A 26,240-nucleotide genomic window follows, 5' to 3' on the forward strand; every position below is an offset into this window, starting at 1 on the left:
ACCTATTCACCATCACTGAGGGTTGCCTAGACTCAGTATAGGGTGCCACACCATAGGTGTACACCATAAACTGAGCCAACCTTCTACTGCCAGAACAGACTAACTCAACTGAAAATGCCTAGTGGGTCATGAATGGCATCTCCACCTGGAGGTGGCGCTAGGTCTCTTTCAGCAGTGGGGAGAGCCTTGGCTAGATCTGTTTGCCTCCGCAGAGAATGCGCATTGTCAATAGTTTTGCGCATTGGAGTTTTCAAGGCGGCAATCACTTGGAGGCGCTTTTCGTCTCGAGTGGAACTCAGGCCTCCTGTATGCCTTTCCGACGATACCCCTTCTGCCCAGAGTTCTCCAGAAGATCAAGAACGACTAGGCTCAAGTGATCCTTGTTGCTCAGGACTAGATACGGAGAGTTTGGAATCCTGAGCTTTTGAGCATGTCCTTCAATCAGACTGCCCCTTCAGGAGGATCTTCTGTTGCAGCAGCAGGGGAGGGTTCTGCACCCAAACCTGTCCACTCTCCGCCTTTCTGTGTAGAGATTGAGTGGCGACAGCTTTTGTTCTTCATCCCAAAGTCTGTAATGTAATCCATCCACCAAAACGGTACAGGCTCCTTTGTTGGAAGAGGTTTGTGGGATGGTGCACAGACAAGTCTGACACCCTTTCTGCCCCACTAGCTGAGATCTTATTGTTTATCCTTTCCCTGGCCCAGCAGGGCTCTGCTATGGCCACTCAAAGGTTATTTGTCTGCTGTTTCTGCCTTCTTGCTGTGCCTGATCAACCTCCTTTGTAGATTCCTCAGTGGTCTTACATATCTTTTTCATCCATCCCCATTCATTATGCCCCAATGAGATGTGAATTTGGTTTTGACATTTCTGATGTGGGCTCCTTTGAAGCCTCTCCAAAATTGTCCTGTCAGGATTCCGACTTCCGAAACGGCCATCCTTATGGCAATTTCTTAGAACCAAGTTGCAGATGGCCTCCTCTTTTTGTGAAGTTCTTTACTCTTCCTGTCTTATTTGCTGATTTACTCTATTGAGGTTTTTTTTCACCAAACCTGCTATCTACCTATAGTAGTTATAGAATGCACCAGAGCTGATGTCCTTGTGTCCACTTGATGCCTTTGCCCCCGTTTGAGCACTTTATATTTATAGATGCATTAAGTGTCTCACAGGGATCAGAAAGCAACACCATTTTACGTTCCTGTCTCTCTTGTTTTAAGTCCTTGAAGCTGTGGTTTGTAGCTCCTCTTCACATCGCCTGAACAGTGGATGCCGATCACTAATGATTTCTTCAGAATACATGCGAGGTGTCACCATGATGAATCCTTGCTGGGTACACAGCCTCTGCTACCCCATGGCCTTTCTGATTAACAATCTTTATTTGCAGTTATTAGTCATCCTTTTATGAGCCATTTTGCCACCCTTTTGATGGTAAAGTGTTGATACTGACAGACTAATCCATGATGTCCTTCATCAAGGAGTGGGACACCCAGATGAGCCTGCGATCGTGCTTGGCATTGATCTCCAGAACTTGGCACTATCTCTGGTTGGTCATGGGCATGTGGCTGTCAGCTATTCAAGTAGAGTGTTCTTCCAGTTCTCGAGCAGGCTTTCTGAACAGGCTGATTTAATCTGTACACAAGTGGGAGTTGAACAACTCCCCATTACTACACTGGCATTGGGACGGACTCTCACATTCAAACTTTTGTATCCAGGCATGACTAGCTGTGCTTTTTTTCTCCTGTATGAACAGCCATTCCCTGAGGTTGTGGGGTGTAATGCTTTGGAGTGGCATTTGGTGAATTTTTATGATTTTTCCACCACATTTCCTGATTTCCAAATTGTCAGGTTCTCGGTCATCTGGCTGGTGGCTTTTCTGTGGCTGAACTGGCTTTTGTTTTTGGAACCGATACATTGAGTGGTGGTGGCCCCTCTGTAGAGTGGACCTTTCTTTGCAGCAGCATGGTGCTTCACTTCTGGTTTCAATCACTCAGCTTAGCAGCCTGATACTTGGTAACGTTTTACCCCTATCCATTCAGGACTATTGCACAGTACCTTTCTGTTAAACAAGTCTCCAGCAGAACATATACTGTGTCTGAATATAAGAAAAGCGTGCGTATAAGGTTTTGCGACTAGGCCCTACTGTAAGACATCAATCTGCTGGAACCTGTATTTTAATATAGGCTTTATTCCCCCATTTCTTTCCCCTTTACCCAAACCAAGCCCACTTGTCTTCTGTCCTGCTGATCATTATTTTTTGTTTTATAACAGTTGACGCCTAAAGGAACGTTGTTTAGCAATGTTTCCTCAGGTTGTTCAGGCTCCACACTGCATATGGAATCATGTCTGGTCTTTAAAAATGTGGTTAATGATCCTTGCCAACCGTTGGCCACCTTTGATTCTCGACTAGTGATCTGGAAAGTAGTTTTAGATGTTGATTTCTCTACACAAAGTGAACCTGAAGCACTATACTATTTTTGGCCTTTCTCTGCTTCTTATAAGGGTCCAGTACTGTTTGTTTGCACCAGGCATTACTTATCATTGTCTGTTAAATGACCATATAAACAAGGAGGTTGTTTTCTTTACTTTAGTTCCTCAAAGCCATTCCATGATACTAAGTGTTCTTCAAGCAATAGCATTTGACATTGCCATAAATGTTTTGATGAATGTACACATCAGTCTGGTTGTCTTACTGCCTTTTTCAGTAAGTCTAATCATAAAACTTGCTTCTTTTTTTCTAGATAAAAGCAGGCTTCTAGTAACATCATTTCTTTTTAATGCTTCACATTAAAGTAATTTACAAATATTTAGCACTGCATCAATTCTTTCTCGAAGCCTTGCTTGCATGGCACGATATTGGTTTGCCTTAAAATGTACCTGGATATTACTAAATGTATCAGTTCCCTGAAGCAGGTTGTCTGGGTACAGTGGGCTTTTCCCTGTGTAAACCTAATTCTACGAGAATAACAACTCTTGGTGAGATATCTGCATTTCTTAACCTCTTAGCTGCTGAGCCCTTTTTTGGCTATTTGGGGTAGTTCGCGCTTAGGCCTTCATAACTTTTTGTCCACATAAGCTATCAACGCCAAATTTGCGTCTTTTTTCCAACATCCTAGGGATTCTAAAGGTACCCAGAGTTTCTGGGTTCCCCTGGAGGAGACCAAGAAATTAGCCAAAATACACCTAAAAGTTTTTTGTTTTTTTTTAAATGGGGAAAAAAGGGCTGCCGAAGAAGGCTTGTGGTTTTTACCCTGAAAATGGCATCAACAAAGGGTTTGAGGTGCTAAAATCAACATCTTCCCAGCTTTCAGGAACATGCAGAGTTGAAGCAGAAAACCACATTTTTCAACACAATTTTGGCATTTTGCTGGGACATATTTCATTTTTACCATTTTTGGTGCTTTCATCCTCCTTCCAGTTAGTGACAGGAATGGGTGTGAAACCAACACTGGATCCCGGAAAGCTAAGTGTTTCTGAAAAGTAGACAAAATTCTGAATTCAGCAAGGGGTCATTTGTGTAGATCCTACAAGGTTTTCCTACAGAAAATAACAGCTGAAAAAAAAAACATTGAAATTGAGCTGAAACAAACAGCCATTTTTCTCAGCGTTTTACTCTGTAACTTTTTCCTGCAATGTCTGATTTTTTTTTATACCGTTACGTGTGCTGTACTCTACTGGTTGCAGGGATAAATAGGGCTTGCAGGTTCATCAAGATCCCTAGGTACCCAGAACCAATAAATGAGCTGCACCTTGCAATGGATTTTCATTCTATACCGGGTATACAGCAATTCATTTGCTGAAATAAAAAGACTGAAAAATAGGTTTCAAGAAAACCTTTGTATTTCCAAAATGGGCACAAGTTAAGGTATTGAGCACCAGTGGTTATTTGCCCATCTCTGAATTCTGGGGTGCCCATACTAGCATGTGAATTACAGGCCATTTGTCAAATAGACGTCTTTTTTACACACTGTCTTACATTTGGAAGGAAAAAATGTTGTGAAAGACAAGGGGCAATACCAATTGTTGTGCTATTCTGTGTTCTCTCCCCCCCCCCCCCCCCCCCCCCCAAGTCTCCCGATAAAAAATGGTACCTCACTTGCGTGGGTAGGCCTAATGCTCGCGACAGGAAAGGCAATATGGATACATCACATTTTTACATTGAAATCTGATGTGCCTAGCTGTGGATTTTGGCCTCTAGCTCAGCCGGCACCTAGGGAAACCTACAAAACCTACACATTGCTGAAAACTAGACACCTAGGGGAATCCAGGACGGGCTGAGTTGTGGGGCTCTGATCAGGTTCTGTTACCCAAAATCCTTTGCAAACCTCAATGTGGCCAAAAAAACACACTTCTACATTTCAGTGACAGAAAGTTCTGGAATCTGAAGAGGAGCCACAAATTTCCTTCCACCCAGCGTTCGCCAAAGTCTTCCGAAATAAATTATACCTCACTTGTGGGGGTAAGCCTAGTACCCGTGACAGGAAATGCCCCAAAACACAATGTGGACATATCACATTTTCACAAAGAAAACATAGCTGTTTTTTGCAAAGTGCCTAACTGTGGATTTTGGCCTCTAGCTCAGCTGGCACTTAGGGAAACCTAGCAAACCTGCACAGTTTTGAAAACTAGACACCTAGGGGAATCCAAGATGGGGTGACTTGTGGGGCTCTGATCAGGTTCTGTTACCCAGAATCCTTTGCTAACCTCAATATTTGGAGAAAAAGAAACACTTTTCCTCACATTTCGTTGATAGAAAGTTCTGGAATCTGAGAGGAGCCACAAATGTCCTTCCACACAGCATTCCCCACAAGTCTCCAGATAAAAATGGTACCTCACTTGTGTGGGTAGGCCTAGTGCCCGCGACAGGAACAGATCACACAACGGTCAATGTTGGTACTTACATGAGGCAACTGATGACCCTGAGGTGATCCATTCCTTACGCAGGCACTAGGTATATGCACTCAAGTGGGGTACTGTTTTTATCAGGACAGGTGAGGAATCACTGGGTGGTAGGAATTTTGTGGATCGCAGCATATTCCTGTAGTTTGTGTGACAGAAATGCAAGAAAAATAGTTGTTATTCAACATTTCAGCTTTGCAGGGTATTCTGGGTAAGAAAAATGTGGGGAATCCACACATGTCACACGTCTGTGGACTCCCCCGGATGTCTAGTTTCCAGAAATGTTTGGGTTTAGTATGTTTCCCTATATAGCAGCCGAACCCTGGACCAAAATCACAGATGCCTACCTTACAAAACCAGTTTGTTTTGTGATAGATAATTTTGATGTCTCCACAATACAATTTGGGCAGTGGAATTTGGGGCTGAACTAAATTGGGGAGCTCCCAAGAGAGCACCCTCTCTGTCCTTGCCCCCGCATTCACCTGCTCTCTGGGTTGGGCTAACCCACTATTGCCCTGTTGCACAGACTGTGCTTGCGAAGGGACAACAGGACTGCCCTCATCACCTCCCTCACAATTTACTGGAAGGAATTATCCAATGGGACTCCTCCAACTGAAAAATCACTCCCAGAGTCTGCGCCATTTTCCTATCCCTCAGATGCTGTCTCAGTATCTGCTTTCTCAGTCTCTGATCCTATGTCAGAGCTGTCCTTTATAACCCGAGTGACGTCAGCAGCAGTCATCCATCAAGATGCCATCTCTGCTATTGGCTAAACTGTTGCTCTAAAACACTAGCCTACATAGACTGTCACAAAATTGCTGGTGTGTGTATGTGATACGTACAACAGTAGAGGCCACCTTACCTGAGCTTCTTCCCTCAATCAGCACGTTCTTTCAAGGCACTCAAACACCTTGTCACATACCTTTCGTCACAGTCTTCAGCACCTCCTGCGCCCAGTCCAACAATCATTATTGGTGCTCCCACTCCCATGTCCTCCTCCTCGGATTCCCTCATTACCACCCAGCAAACGTGCTCTTCATCTCTCCATAGCCAGCCCCCACCCCGCACATACATTTCATTTGTATTATAGCGCAGGTAGTGGCTAACTTTACTAATGTTCTCAGCTATTTATATAAAATACAGATTTGCTCTTTGCAGTAGCCATATAAACCTTCTGAGCTTCTTTATGTCACTAAAACTGCCACTAGACAAAAGTCTGATCCTTTTGTAGCAGAAACATAATCACAAGACTTACTTGACTTTTTTTATTGCTGCCTAAAAGCTACAGTTGAAATGCGTCAGTTGAAGTATGTGCACTGCTTTGAAGACGCAAGGTTCAACTGCAAGACAACTGGTGGCAAATATATATATATGTTCGATGGAATGTGTAGCTGCAGATACACATGCTTTGCACATCCCGCCATCTAGTGTTGGGCTCGGAGTGTTACAAGTTATTTTTCTTCGAAGAAGTCTTTCGAGTCACGAGATCGAGGGACTCCTCCCCTTTCGGCTCCATTGCGCATGGGCGTCGACTCCATCTTAGATTGTTTTTTTTCCGCCATCGGGTTCGGATGTGTTCCTTTTCGCTCCGTGTTTCGGTTCGGAAAGTTAGTTAGAATCTCGGAAAATTTGATGGTATTGTTTGCGTTCGGTATCGGGTTAGTTACTACAGATCGACTCCGACTTTTGAAGAGCTCCGGTGGCACATCGGGGTGTTTTCGATCCCCCGTCGGGGCCTGGTCGACCCAGCCACGTGTCTCTTCAAGGCTGATGGAACTGACCCCAATCCGCTTCTGCCCAAAATGTCACAACAAGTATCCGTATACAGATCAGCACCTGGTCTGTAACTTGTGTTTGTCTCCAGAACACAAAGAAGATACTTGTGAAGCCTGTCGAGCGTTTCGGTCGAGGAAGACACTAAGAGACCGAAGAGCTAGAAGACTGCAAATGGCGTCGGCGCCGACAGGACAAAGGCATTTGGAGGAGGAAGAGGAAAGCTTCTCCATCCAGGAGTCGGACTCGGACGAGCTTGATCCCGAAGAAACGCCGAAAACCGTGAGTAAGACGTCGAAACATAAAACTCACGAGAAGACCACAAAAGCCCAGGGGACGCCACCGCCAACAGGCCATGGCTTAACCCGTAAAATAGGTGACCGATCATCGGCACCGAAAAAGGGCACGCTTGTGTCAGTCATCCGACTCCGATTGAGATACCGGCACACAGCAATCTCGAGCCCGAGACAGCGGCTCCGAGCAAGTTCGGCACCGAGACCACGGCGCCGAAAATCAAGAAAGTGTTGTCGGAGCCGAAAAAGGCTACCGAAAAGGTTTCCATTCCGAAACATCCAGCCTCGGAACCGAAAGCAGGTTCCTACACAGAGGAACAGGGATTGTCCTCCCAAATGCACGGACATAAGTTCGGACAAGAACTAGAATCAGTGGAGCCAGACTACACTCAAAGGAGGCTCCACATTCAAAAGGACACAGGGAAGATGAGCACTCTTCCCCCAATTAAAATGAAAAGAAAACTTGCCTTTCAAGATAAGGACAAGCAGCCACAGGCAAAGGTGGCAAGACAGACAACTCTGCCACCATCTCCACCACCATCAATGCACACATCACCGGTAGTCACTCCACCACTGATGCAATCCCCAACGCATACGGCAATGAGTCAGGACGATCCCGATGCATGGGACCTTTATGATGTGCCAGTATCGGATAACAGCCCAGACTGTTACCCAGCAAGACCGTCCCCACCTGAGGACAGTACATCTTACACGCAGGTGGTCTCAAGGGCAGCAGCTTTTCATAATGTCACCTTGCATGCAGAACCCATTGAGGATGACTTTTTGTTTAATACACTATCCTCCACTCATAGCCAATACCAGAGCCTACCTATGCTACCTGGAATGCTAAGACACTCCAAACAGGTGTTTCAGGAGCCTGTGAAGGGCAGGGCCATAACTCCAAGGGTGGAGAAAAAGTACAAGCCACCGCCTACAGACCCTGTGTATATCACGCAGCAACTAACACCAGACTCTGTAGTAGTAGGGGCAGCTCGCAAGAGAGCAAACTCTCACACCTCGGGAGACGCACCACCTCCAGACAAGGAAAGTCACAAATTTGACGCTGCAGGGAAAAGGGTTGCAGCACAAGCAGCAAACCAATGGCGTATTGCCAACTCACAAGCACTTCTGGCAAGATATGATAGGGCTCATTGGGACGAAATGCAACATTTCATAGAACACTTACCCAAAGAGTTCCCAAAAAGGGCACAACAAGTGGTGGAGGAAGGACAAGGTATCTCAAATAATCAGATACGGTCAGCAATGGATGCAGCAGATACAGCTGCGAGGACAGTAAATACTGCAGTAACAATAAGGAGACACGCATGATTGCGTACATCAGGATTCAAGCCGGAAATACAACAAGCCGTGCTGAATATGCCTTTTAATGGACAGCAGTTGTTTGGGCCGGAGGTGGACACTGCTATAGAAAAACTTAAAAAAGACACTGATACGGCCAAAGCCATGGGCGCACTCTACTCCCCACAGAGCAGAGGCACATTTCGCATAGCACAGTTTAGAGGGGGGTTTCGAGGACAAGCTACAGAACCCACAACCTCACAAACAAGGCCCACTTATCAAAGTCAATATCAGCGGGGAGGTTTTCGGGGACAATCTAGAGGGGGACAATTCCAAAAGAATAGAGGGAAGTTCCAAAGCTCCTCAAAACAAGCAGTGACTTCCAAGTCAGAAATCCCCAACACATAACACCTGTGGGGGGGAGACTAAGCACATTTTACAAACATTGGGAAGAGATAACAACAGACACTTGGGTACTGGCAATTATCCAGCATGGTTATTGCATAGAATTTCTCAGATTCCCTCCCAACGTTCCACCGAAAACACACAATATGTCAAAACAACACATGGATCTTCTAGGACTAGAGATCCAGGCATTGCTACAAAAAGGAGCAATAGAGGAACTTTCTCATACCCAAAAAGGACAAAACAATGAGACCTATATTAGATCTCAGAACATTAAATACCTACATCAAATCAGACCACTTTCACCTGGTGACATTACAAGACGTAATCCCACTGCTCAAGCAACAAGACTACATGACAACACTAGACCTAAAGGATGCATATTTCCATATACCAATACATCCTTCACACATAAAGTACCTAAGATTTGTATTCCAAGGGGTACATTACCAATTCAAGGTGTTGCCATTCGGAAAAACAACTGCGCCAAGAGTTTTTACAAAATGCCTGGCAGTAGTAGCTGCGCATATCAGAAGGCAGCAAATACATGTGTTCCCGTACCTAGACGATTGGTTAATCAAAACCAACACACTATAGAACAGTGTTTACAACACACAAAGTACGTCATAGAAACCCTACACAAACTAGGTTTCTCAGTCAACTACACAAAGTCACACCTTCAGCCGTGTCAAACACAGCAATACTTAGGGGCAACAATCGACACAGCAAAAGCGATTGCCACTCCAAGTCCACAAAGAGTACAAGCATTTCACAATGTAATACAGGTCATGTATCCAAACCAAAGAATACAAGTCAAAATAGTAATGAAACTCCTAGGCATGATGTCCTCATGCATAGCCATTGTCCCAAACGCAAGATTGCACATGCGGCCCTTACAACAGTGCCTAGCATCACAATGGTCACAAGCACTGGGTCAACTTCTAGATCTAGTGTTGATAGACCGCCAAACATGTACCTCGCTTCAATGGTGGAACAATATAAATTTAAACCAAGGGCGGCGTTTTCAAGACCCAGTGCCTCAATACGTAATAACTACAGATGCCTCCATGATAGGGTGGGGAAGCACACCTCAATCAACACAGCATTCAGGGACAATGGGACTCTCGTCAAAAACAGTTTCACATAAATCACTTAGAACTATTGGCAGTATTTCTAGCGTTAAAAGCATTTCAACCAATAATAAGCCACAAACACATTCTTGTCAAAACAGACAACATGACAACAATGTATTACCTAAACAAACAGGGAGGAACACACTCAACACAGTTGTGTCTCCTGACACAAAAAATATGGCATTGGGCGATACACCACCACATTCGCCTAATAGCACAGTTCATTCCAGGGATACAGAATCAATTAGCAGACAATCTCTCTCGGAATCACCAACAGAACCACGAATGGGAGATTCACCCCCAAGTACTACACACTTACTTCCAAAATTGGGGAACACCACAAATAGACCTGTTTGCAACAAAAGAAAACGCAAAATGCCAAAACTTCGCATCCAGGTACCCACAGGATCAGTCTCTGGGCAATGTGTTATGGATGAGTTGGTCAGGGATATTTGCATACGCTTTTCCCCCTCTCCCACTCCTTCCATATCTAGTAAACAAGTTGAGTCAAAACAAACTCAAACTCATACTCATAGCACCAACTTGGGCAAGACAATCTTGGTACACAACACTACTAGACCTCTCGGTAGTGCCTCATATCAAACTACCAAACAGACCAGATCTGTTAACTCAACACAATCAACAGATCAGACACCCCAATCCAGCATCGCTGAATCTAGTAATTTGGCTCCTGAAGTCTTAGAGTTTGGACACTTAGACCTTACACAGGAATGTATGGAAGTCATAAAACAAGCTAGAAAACCAACCACTAGACATTGCTATGCAAATAAGTGGAAAAGGTTTGTTTATTATTGCCATAATAATCAAATTCAACCCTTACACGCATCTGCTAAAGACATCGTAAGCTACTTGCTACATTTGCAAAAGTCAAAACTAGCTTTTTCATCCATTAAGATACATCTTACCGCAATTCAGCTTACCTACAAATTACCCACTCATCTTCACTGTTTAGGATACCAGTCATAAAAGCCATTATGGAAGGCCTAAAAAGAATTATACCACCAAGAACACCACCAGTTCCTTCATGAAACCTCAACATTGTCTTAACACGACTCATGGGGCCACCTTTTGAGCCCATGCACTCATGTGAAATGCAATATTTAACATGGAAAGTTGCATTTCTAATTGCCATCACATCTCTAAGAAGAGTCAGTGAAATCCAAGCATTTACCATACAAGAACCATTTATTCAAATACATGTACTACATTGACAGAACAAAACAAATTCGGAAAACAAAACAATTATTTGTTGCTTTCCAAAAACCTCATACAGGAAATCCAATTTCCAAACAAGGCTTTGCTAGATGGATAGTTAAATGCTTTCAAACCTGTTATCTCAAAGCAAAAAGAGAACTGCCCATTACACCGAGGGCACACTCAACTAGAAAGAAAGGTGCTACCATGGCCTTTCTAGGAAACATTCCAATGACTGAAATATGTAAGGCAGCCACATGGTCTACGCCTCATACGTTTACCAAGCACTACTGCGTTGATGTGTTAACAGCACAACAAGCCACAGTAGGACAAGCAGTACTACGAACTTTGTTTCAAACAACTTCAACTCCTACAGGCTGAACCACCGCTTTTGGGGATTTAGCTGCTTACTAGTCTATGCAAAGCATGTGTATCTGCAGCTAAACATGCCATCGAACGGAAAATATCACTTACCCATTGTACATCTGTTTGTGGCATGAGACGTTGCAGATTCACATGCGCCCACCCGCCTCCCCGGGAGCCTGTAGCCGTTTCGAAGTTGATCTTGAACATTTGTAAATTTGTAAATATAACACTTTAAACTACATCATGTACATACATGTTTACTCCATTGCATGGGCACTATTACTATAATACACAACTCCTACCTCACCCTCTGCGGGGAAAACAATCTAAGATGGAGTCGACGCCCATGCGCAATGGAGCCGAAAGGGGAGGAGTCCCTCGATCTCATGACTCGAAAGACTTCTTCGAAGAAAAACAACTTGTAACACTCCGAGCCCAACACTAGATGGCGGGATGTGCAAAGCATGTGAATCTGCAGCGTCTCATGCCACGAACAGATGTACACTGGGTAAGTGACATTTTCCATATGTATGTGTGTGTGTGTGTGTGTGTGTGTGTGTGTGTGTGTGTGTGTATATATATATATATATATATATATATATAGTATATATGTATATGTTCAGTGGCATGTGTAGCTGCAGATTCACATGCTGTGCATTGTCCTGCCATCTAGTGTTGGGCTCGGAGTGTTACAAGTTGTTTTTCTTCGAAGAAGTCTTTTCGAGTCACGAGACCGAGGGACTCCTCCCTTTCGGCTCCATTGCGCATGGGCGTCGACTCCATCTTAGATTGTTTTCTTTCCACCATCAAGTTCAGACGTGTTCCTCTTCGCTCCGTATTTCGAATCGGGAAAGTTAGCTAAATATCGAAAATTTGACGGTATTGTTATCGCTCGGTACCCGGTTAGTGTTATCGTATCGGCACCGATCGCAGAGGCGCTCCGGCGGCCCTTCGGGGCTTCCCATCTTCAGCGGGGCCTGGTCGGCCCGAACACATCCATCGATGAAGACTAATGGATCGGACCCCCTTCAGCTTCTGTCCGAAGTGCCACTCGAAGTATCCTTATACAGACCAACACCTGGTCTGTAATCTGTTTATCACCAGAACACATGGAGGATACTTGTGAGGCCTGTCGAGCGTTTCGATCAAAAAAGACCCTTCGTGATCGACAAGCGAGAAGACTACAAATGGCGTCGACACCGAGAGAACAACTCGACGCCGAGGAGGAGGAAAGAATTTCCATCCAGGGGACGGACTCTGACGATTCCGAAAGTGAAAGAACCACGAAGATGCAGAAAACAGTGAGTAAAACTGCCCCGTCCAAAACTCACACAAAGATCGTTAAAGCCAAGGGGACGCCACTGCCAGCAGGCCATGGCTTAACCCATCGAAAAGAAGGTGACCAAACATCGGCACCGAAAAAGGCCAGAGATTTGCTGAAGACTTCCGACTCCGGTCGAGATTCCGGCACCGAACGATCTCGACACCGAGAGTTCGACTCACCCAAGGTGAGAAAAATAACGTCTGAACCGAAAAAGACTTTATCGGAAACATCGGTACCGAAAAAAGTGGCTTCAGAGCCGAAAAGGAGCTCTTACACAGAAGAGCAAGGACTTTCCAGCCAAATGCACGAAAAGCACAGATTTGAGCAGGAAATAGGTATGGTTGAGCCAGACCATACGCAAAGGAGGTTGCATATCCAGAAAGAGACTGGAAAACTACAAACTCTTCCTCAAAATAAAACAAAAAGAAAACTGGCATTTCAAGAATCAGAAATGCAGCCAAAGGCGAAGGTGGCCAGAGAAAAAACACCACCACCAAGTTTTTCGCCACAACCTTCACCACTACATTCACAGTTGTCTCCGGTGGGAACACCTCCTATGCATTCACCTACGCATACAGGGATGACGCAGGATGATCCTGATGCATGGGACTTGTATGATGCACCAGTATCAGACAATAGTCCAGACTGTTACCCAACAAAGCCGTCACCCCCAGAGGACAGTACTGCATATACGCAGGTACTATCAAGGGCAGCTACGTTCCACAACGTAGCAATGCACTCTGAGCCAATAGAGGATGATTTCCTGTTCAACACCTTGGCATCCACACACACTGCCTACCAGAGTCTGCCAATGCTCCCGGGCATGCTCAAAGATGCAAAACAGGTATTCAAGGAGCCAGTCAAAGGAAGGGATATCACGCCTAGGGAGGAGAAAAAATACAAGCCTCTCCCAATGGATCCTGTGTTTATAACACAGCAACTTACACCAGACTCAGAGGTTGTAGGAGCAGCAAGAAAGAGGGCAAACTCTCAATCGTCAGGAGACGCTCCACCGCCTGACAAAGAGAGTAGGAAGTTTGATGCAGCGGGCAAACAAGTGGCAGCACAGGCAGCCAATCAATGGCGGATCGCAAACTCACAAGCCCTACTTGCTCGCTATGACCGGGCACACTGGGGCGAGATGCAACACATTATACAGCACTTGCCCAAAGAACACCAGAAACGTGCCCAGCAGGTTGTGGAAGAAGGGCAAGCAATATCCAACAACCAAATAAGGACCGCATTAGACTCAGCAGACACAGCAGCACGAACGGTGAACACTGCGGTAACCATTCGCAGGCATGCATGGTTACGAAGCTCTGGATTCAAGCCAGAAATCCAACAAGCAGTGTTGAACATGCCTTTTAACCAGGAACAATTGTTTGGGCCGGAAGTGGACACAGCAATTGAAAAATTAAAGAAGGACACGGCCAAAGCCATGGGCGCGCTCTACTCCCCACAGGGCAGAGGCACATTTAGAAAGCCACAATAATTTAGAGGGGGGTTTCGAGTGCAAACACCAGAGCCTTCCACCTCGCAAACCAGACCCACCTATCAGGCCCAATACCAGAGGGGAGGGTTTTGTGGCTCATATAGAGGCGGACAGTTCCCAAGAGGAAGGGGAAAGTTCCAGATACCTAAAACAAGCCAAACCAAACAGTGACTTCAATGTCACAAAACCACAACACTTAACACCAGTGGGGGGGGAGACTTACTGCATACTATCAAAACTGGACACACATCACTACGGACGCATGGGTCCTAGCCATTATCCAACATGGTTATTGCATAGAATTCACAAATTTCCTGCCAGATGTGCCCCCAAGGGCACACAATATGTCCAAGCAACACTTAGACCTATTACAACTAGAGGTCCAAGCATTATTACAAAAACAAGCAATAGAGCTAGTTCCCAACCATCAGAAAGGAACAGGCGTCTACTCACTATACTTCCTAATTCCAAAAAAGGACAAAACGTTAAGACCTATATTAGACCTCAGAACACTGAATCTCTTCATCAAATCGGATCACTTCGACATGGTAACACTTCAAGACGTGGTTCCCTTACTAAAAAAGGAGGACTACATGTCAACGTTGGATCTCAAGGATGCCTACTTTCACATACCCATCCATCTTTCTCACAGAAAATACTTAAGGTTTGTAATACACGGCGTACACTATCAATTCAAAGTGTTAGCGTTCGGGATAACAACAGCCCCAAGGGTATTCACGAAATGCCTTGCAGTAGTAGCCGCTCACATAAGGAGACAGCACATGCACGTATTCCCATACTTAGACTGGCTAATAAAAACCAGCACTCAACAACAGTGTCTTCACACGCAATACGTTATAGAAACTCTACACAAACTAGGGTTTTCTATAAATTACCAGAAATCACATCTGCAGCCATCCCAAATACAACAATACTTGGGAGCAACACTCAACACACAAAAATCAATTGCCACTCCAAGTCCACAAAGGGTCCAAGCGTTCCAAAATATAACATCAAGCATACAGCCAAACCAACACTACCCAGTAAGGTTTGTAATGAAACTTCTAGGCATGATGTCTTCATGCATAGCCATTGTCCAAACGCAAGATTACACATGTGGCCCTTACAACAGTGCCTTGCAAAACAATGGACACAAGCACAGGTCAACTACAAGATCTAGTGTTGATAGACCGCCAAACCCACTTCTCGCTTCAATGGTGGAACCCTATAAATTTAAACCAAGGGCGGCCATTCCAGGACCCAGTGCCTCAAGATGTAATTACAACAGATGCTTCCATGATTGGGTGGGGAGCACATCTCAACAAGCACAGCATACAGGGACAATGGGACAATCAACAACAACAACTCCACATAAATCACTTAGAACTGTTGGCAGTGTTTCTAGCATTAAAAGCATTTTAACCACTAATAGCCCACAAACACATTCTTGTCAAAACCGACAACAATGTATTATCTCAACAAACAAGGAGGGACATACTCGTCACAACTGTGTCTCCAAGCCCATAAAATTTGGCATTGGGCAATTCACATTCGCCTAATAGCACAATACATCCCAGGCGTTCAGAACCAGTTGGCCGACAATCTCAGTCGAGATCACCAGCAAACACACGAATGGGAAATTCATCCCCAGATCCTACAGGATTACTTCCTACGCTGGGGAACACCAAAAATAGACCTATTTGCAACAAAAGAAAACGCAAAATGCCAAAACTTTGCATCCAGGTACCCACACCCTCAATCCAAGGGCAATGCGTTATGGATCAGTTGGTCAGGGATATTTGCTTACGCTTTTCCCCCTCTCCCACTCATTCCTTATTTGGTAAACAAACTAAGTCAAAACAGACTCAAACTAATACTCATAGCACCAACCTGGGCTCGCCAACCGTGGTACACAACACTGCTGGACCTATCTGTAGTACCTCACATCAAATTACCAAACAGGCCAGATCTGTTAACTCAACACAAACAACAGATCAGACACCCGAATCCAGCATCCCTAAATCTAGCAATCTGGCTCCTGAAGTCTTAGAATTTGAACACTTAGACCTTACACAAGAATGTATGGAGGTCATTAAACAAGCTAGAAAACCTACTTCAAGACATTGTTACGCAAACAAATGGAAAAGATTTGTTTATTACTGCCACACTAATCAAATTCAACCACTACATGCTTCCGCAAAGGACATTGTAAGCTACTTATTACACTTACAAAAGTCTAAGCTTGCATTCTCTTCAATTAAAATACCTCTCACAGCAATATCTGCCTACCTGCAGATTACACATTCAACATAGCGTTTTAGAATCCCAGTCATCAAAGCATTTATAGAGGGATTAAAAAGAATCATACCCCAGAGAACACCACCAGTACCTTCGTGGAACCTTAATATTGTATTAACACGACTCACGGGACCACCATTTGAACCCATGCACTCTTGTGAAATGCAATACTTAACTTGGAAAGTAGCCTTTCTAATAGCTATCACATCACTTAGAAGAGTAAGTGAGATACAAGCATTTACTACACAGGAACCCTTTGTACAAATGCATAAACATAAAGTGGTTCTCCGTACAAATCCCAAATTCCCACCAAAGGTCCTATCACCATTCCACCTAAACCAAACAGTGGAACTCCCAGTCTTCTTTCCACAACCAGACTCAGTAGCCGATAGAGCCTTACATACATTAGACATAAAAAGAGCACTAATGTATTACATTGACAGAACAAAACAATTTCGTAAAACAAAACAATTGTTCGTAGCCTTCCAAAAACCTCATGCAGGTAATTCTATATCCAAACAAGGCATTGCCAGATGGATAGTTAAATGTATTCAAACTTGCTATATAAAAGCAAAAAGAGATCTACCTATTACACCAAGAGCGCATTCCACTAGGAAAAAAGGCGCCACAATGGCTTTTCTGGGCAATATACCTATGACAGAAATTTGTAAGGCAGCCACCTGGTCTACGCCTCATACATTCACAAAGCATTACTGTGTAGATGTGTTAACAACACAACAAGCCACAGTAGGACAGGCTGTATTAAGAACATTATTTCATACAACTTCAACTCCTACAGGCTAAGCCACCGCTTTTTGGGGAGATTACTGCTTATTAGTCTATGCACAGCATGTGTATCTGCAGCTACACATGCCACAGAACGGAAAATGTCACTTACCCAGTGTACATCTGTTCATGGCATGAGACACTGCAGATTCACATGCGCCCTCCCACCTCTCCGGGAGCCTGTAGCCGTTGTGAGTTGGATGAAAATTGTAAATTTTTAAATAAATATTATTTTAATACACATTATGTACATACATTCCTACTCCATTGCATGGGCACATTTAGTATATTCACAACTCCTACCTCACCCTCTGCGGGGGAAAACAATCTAAGATGGAGTCGACGCCCATGCGCAATGGAGCCGAAAGGGAGGAGTCCCTCGGTCTCATGCCTCAAAGACTTCGTCGAAGAAAAACAACTTGTAACACTCCGAGCCCAAGACTAGATGGCAGAATAATGCACAGCATGTGAATCTGCAGCGTCTCATGCCACGAACAGATGTACACTGGGTAAGTGACATTTTCCATATATATATATCACTTTTATATGTGGGTCTGGTTTCCCTGGGTGGGCGATTGCAGCCCCCAGGGAAACCACACATGCACTGACAAAAGTGATATATATATCTATAGATAGATAGATAAATAGATAGATAGATAGATATACACTGACAAAAGTGATATATACATATATCACTTTTGTCAGTGTGTATATATATATATATATATATATATATATATATATATATATATATATATATATATAGAGAGAGAGAGAGAGTATCACTTTTGTCAGTGTATATATATATATGTAGAGAGAGAGATAAATCTATCTACATGGATATATCTAGAGATAAAGAGATATAGATATATCCATGTAGATAGATATATCTATCTACATGGATTGATATATCTATAGATAAAATATATGTTTTTTTTTTTTGGTAGTTGTAGGGTATCCTTGGGGGCCAAAATTGCCCCCACAGGGGGTCGCCCTGCCTACGGGCGACCCCCTGTCAATTTCGTTATTTAACATTTTTTTTTATTTTTTATTAGCCCTTGGGGGTGGGGCGATCGCGCGCCCCCAGGGGGCCCCAACATTGAAATTTAAAAATATGTTCCTGGGTGGGGGGGTGTTTTCCGAGGGGGGCTGACCCCCCAAAGTGTAATCCCTGGTGTCTGGTTGCCCCTCCATACGAGGCCTTCCCAAATGTGGGGAAGGCCGTTTGGGGCCGTTTTTCCCCTTCGGAGCAGGGGAACAGGGGACAGTGACGTCAGCGGGCCTCGCGGTTCGCTGACGTCAAAAGGGCGGGTGGGGGGCTGGGGGAGACATGGAAGCTCTTCCGTGTCTCCCAGGACTTAAAAAAAAAAAAAAAAAAAAAAAAAAAAAAAGTCCTCTGTGTGATGCACCCGAGGATTTTCGAACCCCCTCTCTGGTGTCGCCCACTGGTCGTGACCCGCACCAGGGAGGTAGTGCGGGCGTCGGCCACTGGCCGACGCCCGCATTAAAGGGGTAGATGATATAAGATTGTCTTCCATGCATAAAGGACCTCCATTCACATATGCTAAGAACCAAGACATACTGTGCTCCTCATCCTCACATTCACCATGCTCTTAAACTCTTCTTGGCTGGATGGGAACTGTTAATATGGTTGCAGGCTCCCTTCCTCAAAAAAGTCTTATTTTTCAGTCTTTCCATGAGTCTGGAAAAATTGATCTGAGGTCATAACAGTTAGGAAGATTACTCATCATAGACACTCTAGTACCTGTATTCCGTGCTCCACCTCTACTTGGTCCAGACAAACACTCTTCCCACACCCTGCACCATGGTAGGCTGAGAGGAAATGTAGGAAGCTGTCTCTCTATATAGTGTACTAAAATGAAGTACACTGTGCAGAGTCCAGTGGATCCCCAAAGATTTGCAGAAACAGGTAGGTCTAGTGCTTTTTTTTTTTTTTTTGCGGTAGTGTGCACGAATATTTAGGCTTATCAAGGAGTCATGTTAAACATTTGTTGCTCTCACAGAGGCAATAAATGACACACACTCAAAGAATAAATCTGAGACCGATTTAGGAAAATAACAGTTGCTTTTATATGTTTTGAACCAAAGAACTTAGTTCTATGGTAAGCAGTTTTTAAATTTGCTGTTTAAAAAATAGACACTTAGTGCAAATTTCAGTCTCCTGTGGGAGGAAAACAAAGAATGGTAAGTACACGACTTAAGATCCCAGTCTTCAGGGTTTTAGACTAGCACTGGGCAAGGTTCAGGTTGGTACCAAGTGTGCCCCCACAGTGGCGGTTGGGTGCAGAGGTCTGAGTTGATGCCCAATATTAATCAATGGAGACTGCAGGTGAATGTAAGGTAAGTGCAAGTGGTGTCAGAGGTTGGTCTCTGGGGATTGAGTCAAGCACCAGTGGGGCCACAAGACAGCACCAAACGTATACCCTCAGTAGCATGGGGATGGCTGGGTGCAGAGTGACAGCAGAGCGTGGGGTGCCCGATGCTATCCAATGGCGACAGGGGGTATCTGCTGAAGCGCTACTTACAGGTGAGTAAAGTAGGGCCAAGGGTCGATCTCCTGGAGTTGAGGTAAGTACAAGGGGGCCAAACGGCAGTCCCAAACTTACACCCTCAGTGGCTGGGCGTCCAATGTTGTTCAATGGAGTAGATGACTTTCAGAAACGGACTGCATGCTCTAACCAGGAGGCCGAGAGAGGTCAGCCCACAGCTGCCCAGGCAGGTTGAGATGGCAGGTGTTATAGGGACACAGACGGTCCTGCTCCCCAAGGCCCAGGGGTTCCGTGTGCAAGGGTGTTTTTGGCTTCGGAAACAGCTTACCAGGCAGGTCGCGCTCAGGGTTAGTCTTTGGATTTAGGATGCAGATGTTGCTATGGAGTCCGGCATGGGTAAGCCCACGGTGGTCTCTTGGTTAGAATCTCTGGGAAGCCTTCACTGGACTGGTAGGCCACTTGAACTCAGGCCGGGAGTGTCTGGTGCAGAGGTGGTTCCAGGTAGCGATTTTGCAGTTCCTCAGGCAGACTTCTTCATTAGAGATGGTTTCTTTGGACAGGTCTCCTGTCCACAGGAGTTCTAGGTCTTTATCGAATGCATGTAGTCCTCCTAAGGTTCTGGGGGTCGCTGGGCTTCAGGACATGTCATCTTCTGGGCACAGATTTCTTTGAAGGCGGCAGACAGGCTGGTAGGTCTGAAGCCAAGTCAGTTGGTGTCTTCAGTCTTCTCTGTTGGGCGACGCCTGTTTTTTCCAGCTCTTCTTCGGTTGACAGGAATCTGATTCTAGGGTTCAGGGGTTCCACCTAAACACTGAATTTAGGGGCATTACAGGGAGTGCCAGGTGATAGCCAATGGGCTACTCATCTTTAGGTTGACTACACCATTCCTATGACCACTTCCTATTGGGCCAATTCCTGCCATGCAAGATAAAGGAATTTAAAAAGTATTGTCCACTTCAGCTCGTCCACCCTAGGGGTGGGACTGGTATGAAGTGGGCACTCCTCCTAATTTTTCCACCAGTCGTGCTGACAAAAGTGGAGTCATGAACTTCGGGTCGGCATCCCCCACCATTTGTAGAGGCCTGGGTCGCATTTCAACTGCAGCAGAGCCTTTGAAGCTTCTCGCCCTGGAATGTCCATCCTGCTGGTAGAGTAGGTCACACCTCTGCCCATAGAAGGTCTTTGTTCTGAGCCCTCAAGAGCATTGGCTCTCACCTCAGGGGGCCAGAACTCTGTCTTAAGGTGGCGGTACTGGTTTTGACTAGCCCGTTCCCGCACCAGGAGTTGGTAGGTTTTTCAGGGAGCACCTCTAAGGTGCCCGTTGAGTGCATTTATGAATAAATCCATCACTGAATTCAGTGAGGGTATTTTAATATGAGATGTTTGATACCAAACATGCCTATTGTCAGTGAAGCCATCCTGCAGCTTGGGGACTCGTAATTACCATTTTCCAGCACATGTGCTTAAAATGGCTTCACTGTTCAATTCCTATGCCACATAATCGGCAGAGACATAGGGGCATATCTGCTCATGCAGGAATACCCTCATATGCAATACAATGCACCCTGTCCTTTAAGACTGGAAGGCCTACTAGAGGGGTGACTTATATACATTGCATGCAATGCAAAGGGGACACAGACTGTGTGTCATGTCGTGTTTTCATTGTAGATCTTTACCAAGACATGCAGCCTGCAAATGCAGCACTGTGTGCACATAGTGAAGGTTGCCTGAGGGTGACAGTTTGTGCAGTAGCCCTAGGGAGGCGGGTAGGAGGGGGCTTCCTTTAGTACCCTATACCCTAGGTACCAGGTATACCATTTACTGTGAATTTGTAGTGATAGTTAAAGGTTTTCCAATGGGTAAAAACGACTGTGCAATTTTAGGGAAAGAGATCTGGCACTCCAGGACCTGTTTAGCAGGGACACAGCGTACTTTCATTCGAAATTGCCCCAGAAAGCAGGCAATAATTTGGGGGGTAAGGGTGACCATGTCAAAAGTGTCCTTTTCTTGCAGGAAACAGCTCAAGTGTTGGAGTTTGTGGATGTGTGAGAAGATATAGACTTAGATACACACATTTCCAGCTCTCGCAACCTTACATTCTTTTCTGTTCACATACCTCCCTATTGCCTAGGGTATTTCATGATTCTAGAGTAGTGAGTGACTAAGTTCTAGATGTGCATGTTATTCAACATAGTGACTTTATTACTATTATAATTTTGCATTGGTAGTCTCAATTCTAGCATGCAATGTTGGCCACTAGGTGGTTATACCTGACCGCTTAATGGGATTGAGCTCATCAGGTTTTCAATCCCATCATCTTATGCAGTTCAGCATTAGCTGCAGTACTGCAAAATCTCCTGGCTTAAGTGATTTCTTTAGGTTTCCAGTAGTATTTTTCTATCTTGGGTCCCTCTTTACTTTCATGATTCCTGTTCCCGAACGGCAGTGATGTGCCCTTTACCCCATGCTGCCAAAAAATATTTCTGGGTTAGCAGCTCCTGCCACAGTTTCAACAAAGAAGCTTCACATTGCCACTGGTAGTGTTCCTGGATCCAAGCTAAGATAACAAAACTGAAGACTTCAATTTAGAAACAGCTATCCCTATTGATTTGCAATGAAGGTATTTACTTAAAACTCTTAAGTTCTAGAAAACTGCATATCTGTTTGCTGTCACAGATCAATTGCCCATTTTGGTTATTAAACACAAACACAAAAACAAAAAAAATCTATTTTTTCACCCTCCATTTACTTGTAGTAAGTCCAACAGTTACATCTTGAGGTATGACTTGAACACAGATGGTTTCTTGGGGTTGGTTGAAAGTCTGTTTACAATTGTAAGAAGAGGACATGCAAATACAAACTGAAATAACTAACATTACTGTTACAACTAAGATTAACGTAAATCATTATTCTTTCATGTGCAAGTTTTCAGAATACTCTTCTTTAGAATACCTGGAGATTTGTTTAAAAAAAGAAAACGTGTCCTACAGGTAAAATTCAGTGATGTATATAACTTAAAGAACTCCTAGTTATTCTAGTGTCAAGAATGTAAGCGTTGGCTTACCCCAAACTAATAATGAGGTTACATCATTTACTCTTGCGTTGTACTGGATTCTCCTGAAAATACAAGGTTCTCACACAGCATCTTTCCATATCTTCTTAATTTTGACCATAGCATCAACTTGGACTTTGAAATCGTTTATAGATGAATTGAAGACCGCCTTTCTTGTACATTTTTGTTAGTACATCCCACCTGTTCTCGTGTAAAATGTGGCAACTCATCACTGTGTCTCCAGTTTGTCTGATACTTTCTCCATTGCATTTGTTATTGCTCAGTTGCATTTAAGAGGCTGTAAAATGTACCATCACCACTGCTATATTTGTTCTAAACTTAAAATTCCATGATTACGCCACATATACTAATTTAACCATATAGATCTAAGTCTGCCGAAGTGCATACTCTCAGGTTAATTAACATGGTTCCACCCATTTCTAGATCCATCCCTTGTTAACTTTAGAGAGGGATGTATGTTGTGAATGGACTGGTGGGTGTGGAAATCCATGGGACTATGTGTGCAAGTGCGTGGCTGATATTGTCTATTCATACACTTCAACCAGCATGTACACTCTCTTGAACCCTTCTCCGAAACTGTTGCACCTTGTGGGTGAGGTAGCCAGCCCACTCCCCTTTGTCTTAGCCCAGATTTGACCCAGTAGAGTGCAACCACTTCTCTCTGGGTTGCGCCATTATCCTAGGAATGGCTAGCAGACGAGACTAGTACACTGTACCCAAATTAAGTTAAACTGATCAATGTGGAATCAGGAAGCCAGTGAATTTGGTCAGCAACAGCAAGAGCCATGTTCTCCAATTATTTAGGGACATTTGAACTTGAGAAAATTGCAGGCTTTGTAGTTGGTCCTGACCTTATGCATTAGCCACCAGATGATTAGAAATTATACGCACATCTCCCCCAGCCAGTTATTGGCTCACCTTGTCACCTACAAATTGAGGAGGCGTGTACATCTGTGTTGTGCACATGCATGAAAGAATAATGGAATTGGATGGGTGTGGCGTCACTTATTATTTTTCAACATTTAAATCAACAATTTGGGATAACATGGTTGGAAAGGGAGCCTGCTGACTACGAACATTTCTAGATAAAATGCACTTCTTTCAATAATAAACCTGGTCATCAAGCACAATTTTGCCTATACTGAAAACGGTAAGCACCAGGGATTTGATCGGAGGTCATTTTATTTTTAACAATGCAGGAATTAACATTACAAGTATTCCCCATACTAGTAAAATAAATATTGACACATTTGTATGATAAATTGCCACTTGAGCCATCCACAAATCCTACTACACTGACCTTGCTCCTCACCACTGCAAGCCAGGCCACACAAAGTTCACAGTGGCTTGGCTCCTGCACTGCCCCTGTTCGTTCTGTTAGGTGAACGCTCACTTGAACAGCTAACAGGTGGTTGTACTTTACTGTGTAAACTCCGTGAAAATTGGCTAGCTAGTTGGATGGTAGCACTGCATGGATGTGTTGGGTGAAGGACGTCTACCAGGAGAACGGGGCTAGTGTCTTAAACTGCTGCCATTTCCTTTATAGCACCCCATGCCATGGATTATCACACTAAAAGTGATTGTCATTTTTGTAATTTTTTTTTAAATGTGTAGCTAATATTGCTGATATGTCATTGGGTTAACCCCAGCATGATTTGGATTTAAACGGTTCCTGAAATTGAGGTCTGAAATAGTTCCTATTTTAGTTTTGCCTGTTTATGAATTCAGTTACTTTTAAGAGTTCTTCGATGTATTCATCTTCTTAACATGCACTGTTCATGAGCATGAATGTTATCATTTGAAGGGAAGAAATGTCCTTCTGTTTTTAGGTGTTACTTGAAGTGAATTTCTCTGAACTACTGCAGAACTAAGTATTTGTTTCAGCCAATAATGTTGTTACTTTTTCAGGTGTATGATGATGGGAAGTTTGTGTACGTTGTAACAGAACTCATGAAAGGAGGAGAGCTTCTGGACAAAATTCTTAGGCAGAAATTTTTCTCCGAACGAGAAGCCAGTGCTGTCCTTCACACAATATCAAAAACTGTGCAGTATCTGCATGCACAAGGAGTAAGTATCCATTGATAGAGATGTCTTCTGCAAACGTATTTGATAGTACTTTTTGCATGGTAAAAGAATATTCTAAAAGCATTACATTTCTCAATAGAGCATCTTACTGTGGCCGTGCCACATACTGAATTTTGCAGTGAACTGTATCAAATTTAGTGGATGCAAACAATGCTTATTCTGCCTTCAGCTGCACATTTACCTCCAACAGATTGATAGTTCATTTAAGCAGAAATCTTTGCATTTTAATGAAGTTCACTTCTCAGTATTAATGGGATTAAGTGGTGTTGGAGTGCAGTAGTTGATGTGCTAGTCAGTTTTGTGGGGGGGGGGGTTTCGAGGTAGTTTTCATTTCTGCCTAAACTGTTTTTCAGCTCATTTATGAATGACCAGTATTTAGATATGTTGATGCAGTTTGAACTACATTTTTCAGGATATATATATATATATATATATATATATTTTTAGCCCTCTCGGTCTTATACAATGCCTACATACCATAATTTGTAGAACAGTAGGTGATGTGTATTTTTTTTCAGGGAAAACATCAGCGTGAATTAAAATTGTTAAAATAACCCTCCCCCAAACACTTATAGAGAGAATATTTTGAGGAGGTTGATAAAACAATGCGTCCACTATTGTTGCTAAACACTGTACAGGAATGTCTCAGTTTTCCTATTTTGAGGGTCCTACTATATTTAATGTGTTTGCCTTTTAACTGTGCCTTGCTACAGGCCTCTGAGAAATACAGCTTGTGGAAAGTTGCTAAATCCTTTTCCATTTGAGCCATGGGGATAATATTTATAGTTAAGTGATCTAACCACTGTTTTGCAGATAGTCAAATCCAAATTGTTGAGATTAAATACACACAGCTAGTTTTGTCATGTTGTTTTAGCTTTATATGTTTATTTAGAAATAGCTTTGCTGTCTAACAAACATATATTATCTGGTGGGGGCTGGTAAGGGAAAAATGACAGCCCCCATAAGCCAGTGGTTATTGTAAGTGTCTTTTACACATTGATCAGCTCACATTCATCAGTTATTCGTTTTTGATAATGGGCCACCCTTAGTTAGTTTTTAGGTCGAGCGTAAGTGTACAACCTCTTGTATACTTTTAAGTATACTTCTTCTGTGGGCTTCCAGCTATTTCATTTGTTAGTCTGTCATTTAAAAATCCTTGCTTGCTAGTGGTCAGTCATGCCTCTTTGTCCCGCCTTCTTTTGTGTGGGAGCAGGGACCAACTACTGTATAATTACGCTTTGTCCTGTTTATCTAGTCTGTAGAACACTTTTTTTTTTAACTTTGTGTTCGATGG

The 26,240-nt window shown here is 43.7% G+C and overlaps 1 protein-coding gene across 2 annotated transcripts in view; it reads left to right on the forward strand.

Moving 5' to 3' along the window:
* Positions 1-26,240, forward strand: part of RPS6KA3 (ribosomal protein S6 kinase A3) — a 540,094-nt gene that overhangs the window by 363,116 nt on the left and 150,738 nt on the right. For both annotated transcript variants that reach the window (XM_069205007.1, XM_069205008.1), the window contains exon 17: positions 24,770-24,928. In XM_069205007.1, coding sequence (XP_069061108.1) covers positions 24,770-24,928 — 159 coding nt within the window. The remainder of the gene's footprint in view (positions 1-24,769; positions 24,929-26,240) is intronic.

This window comes from Pleurodeles waltl, chromosome 8 (genome assembly GCF_031143425.1).
Source record: "Pleurodeles waltl isolate 20211129_DDA chromosome 8, aPleWal1.hap1.20221129, whole genome shotgun sequence".
In the NCBI taxonomy this organism is placed as follows: domain Eukaryota; kingdom Metazoa; phylum Chordata; class Amphibia; order Caudata; family Salamandridae; genus Pleurodeles; species Pleurodeles waltl.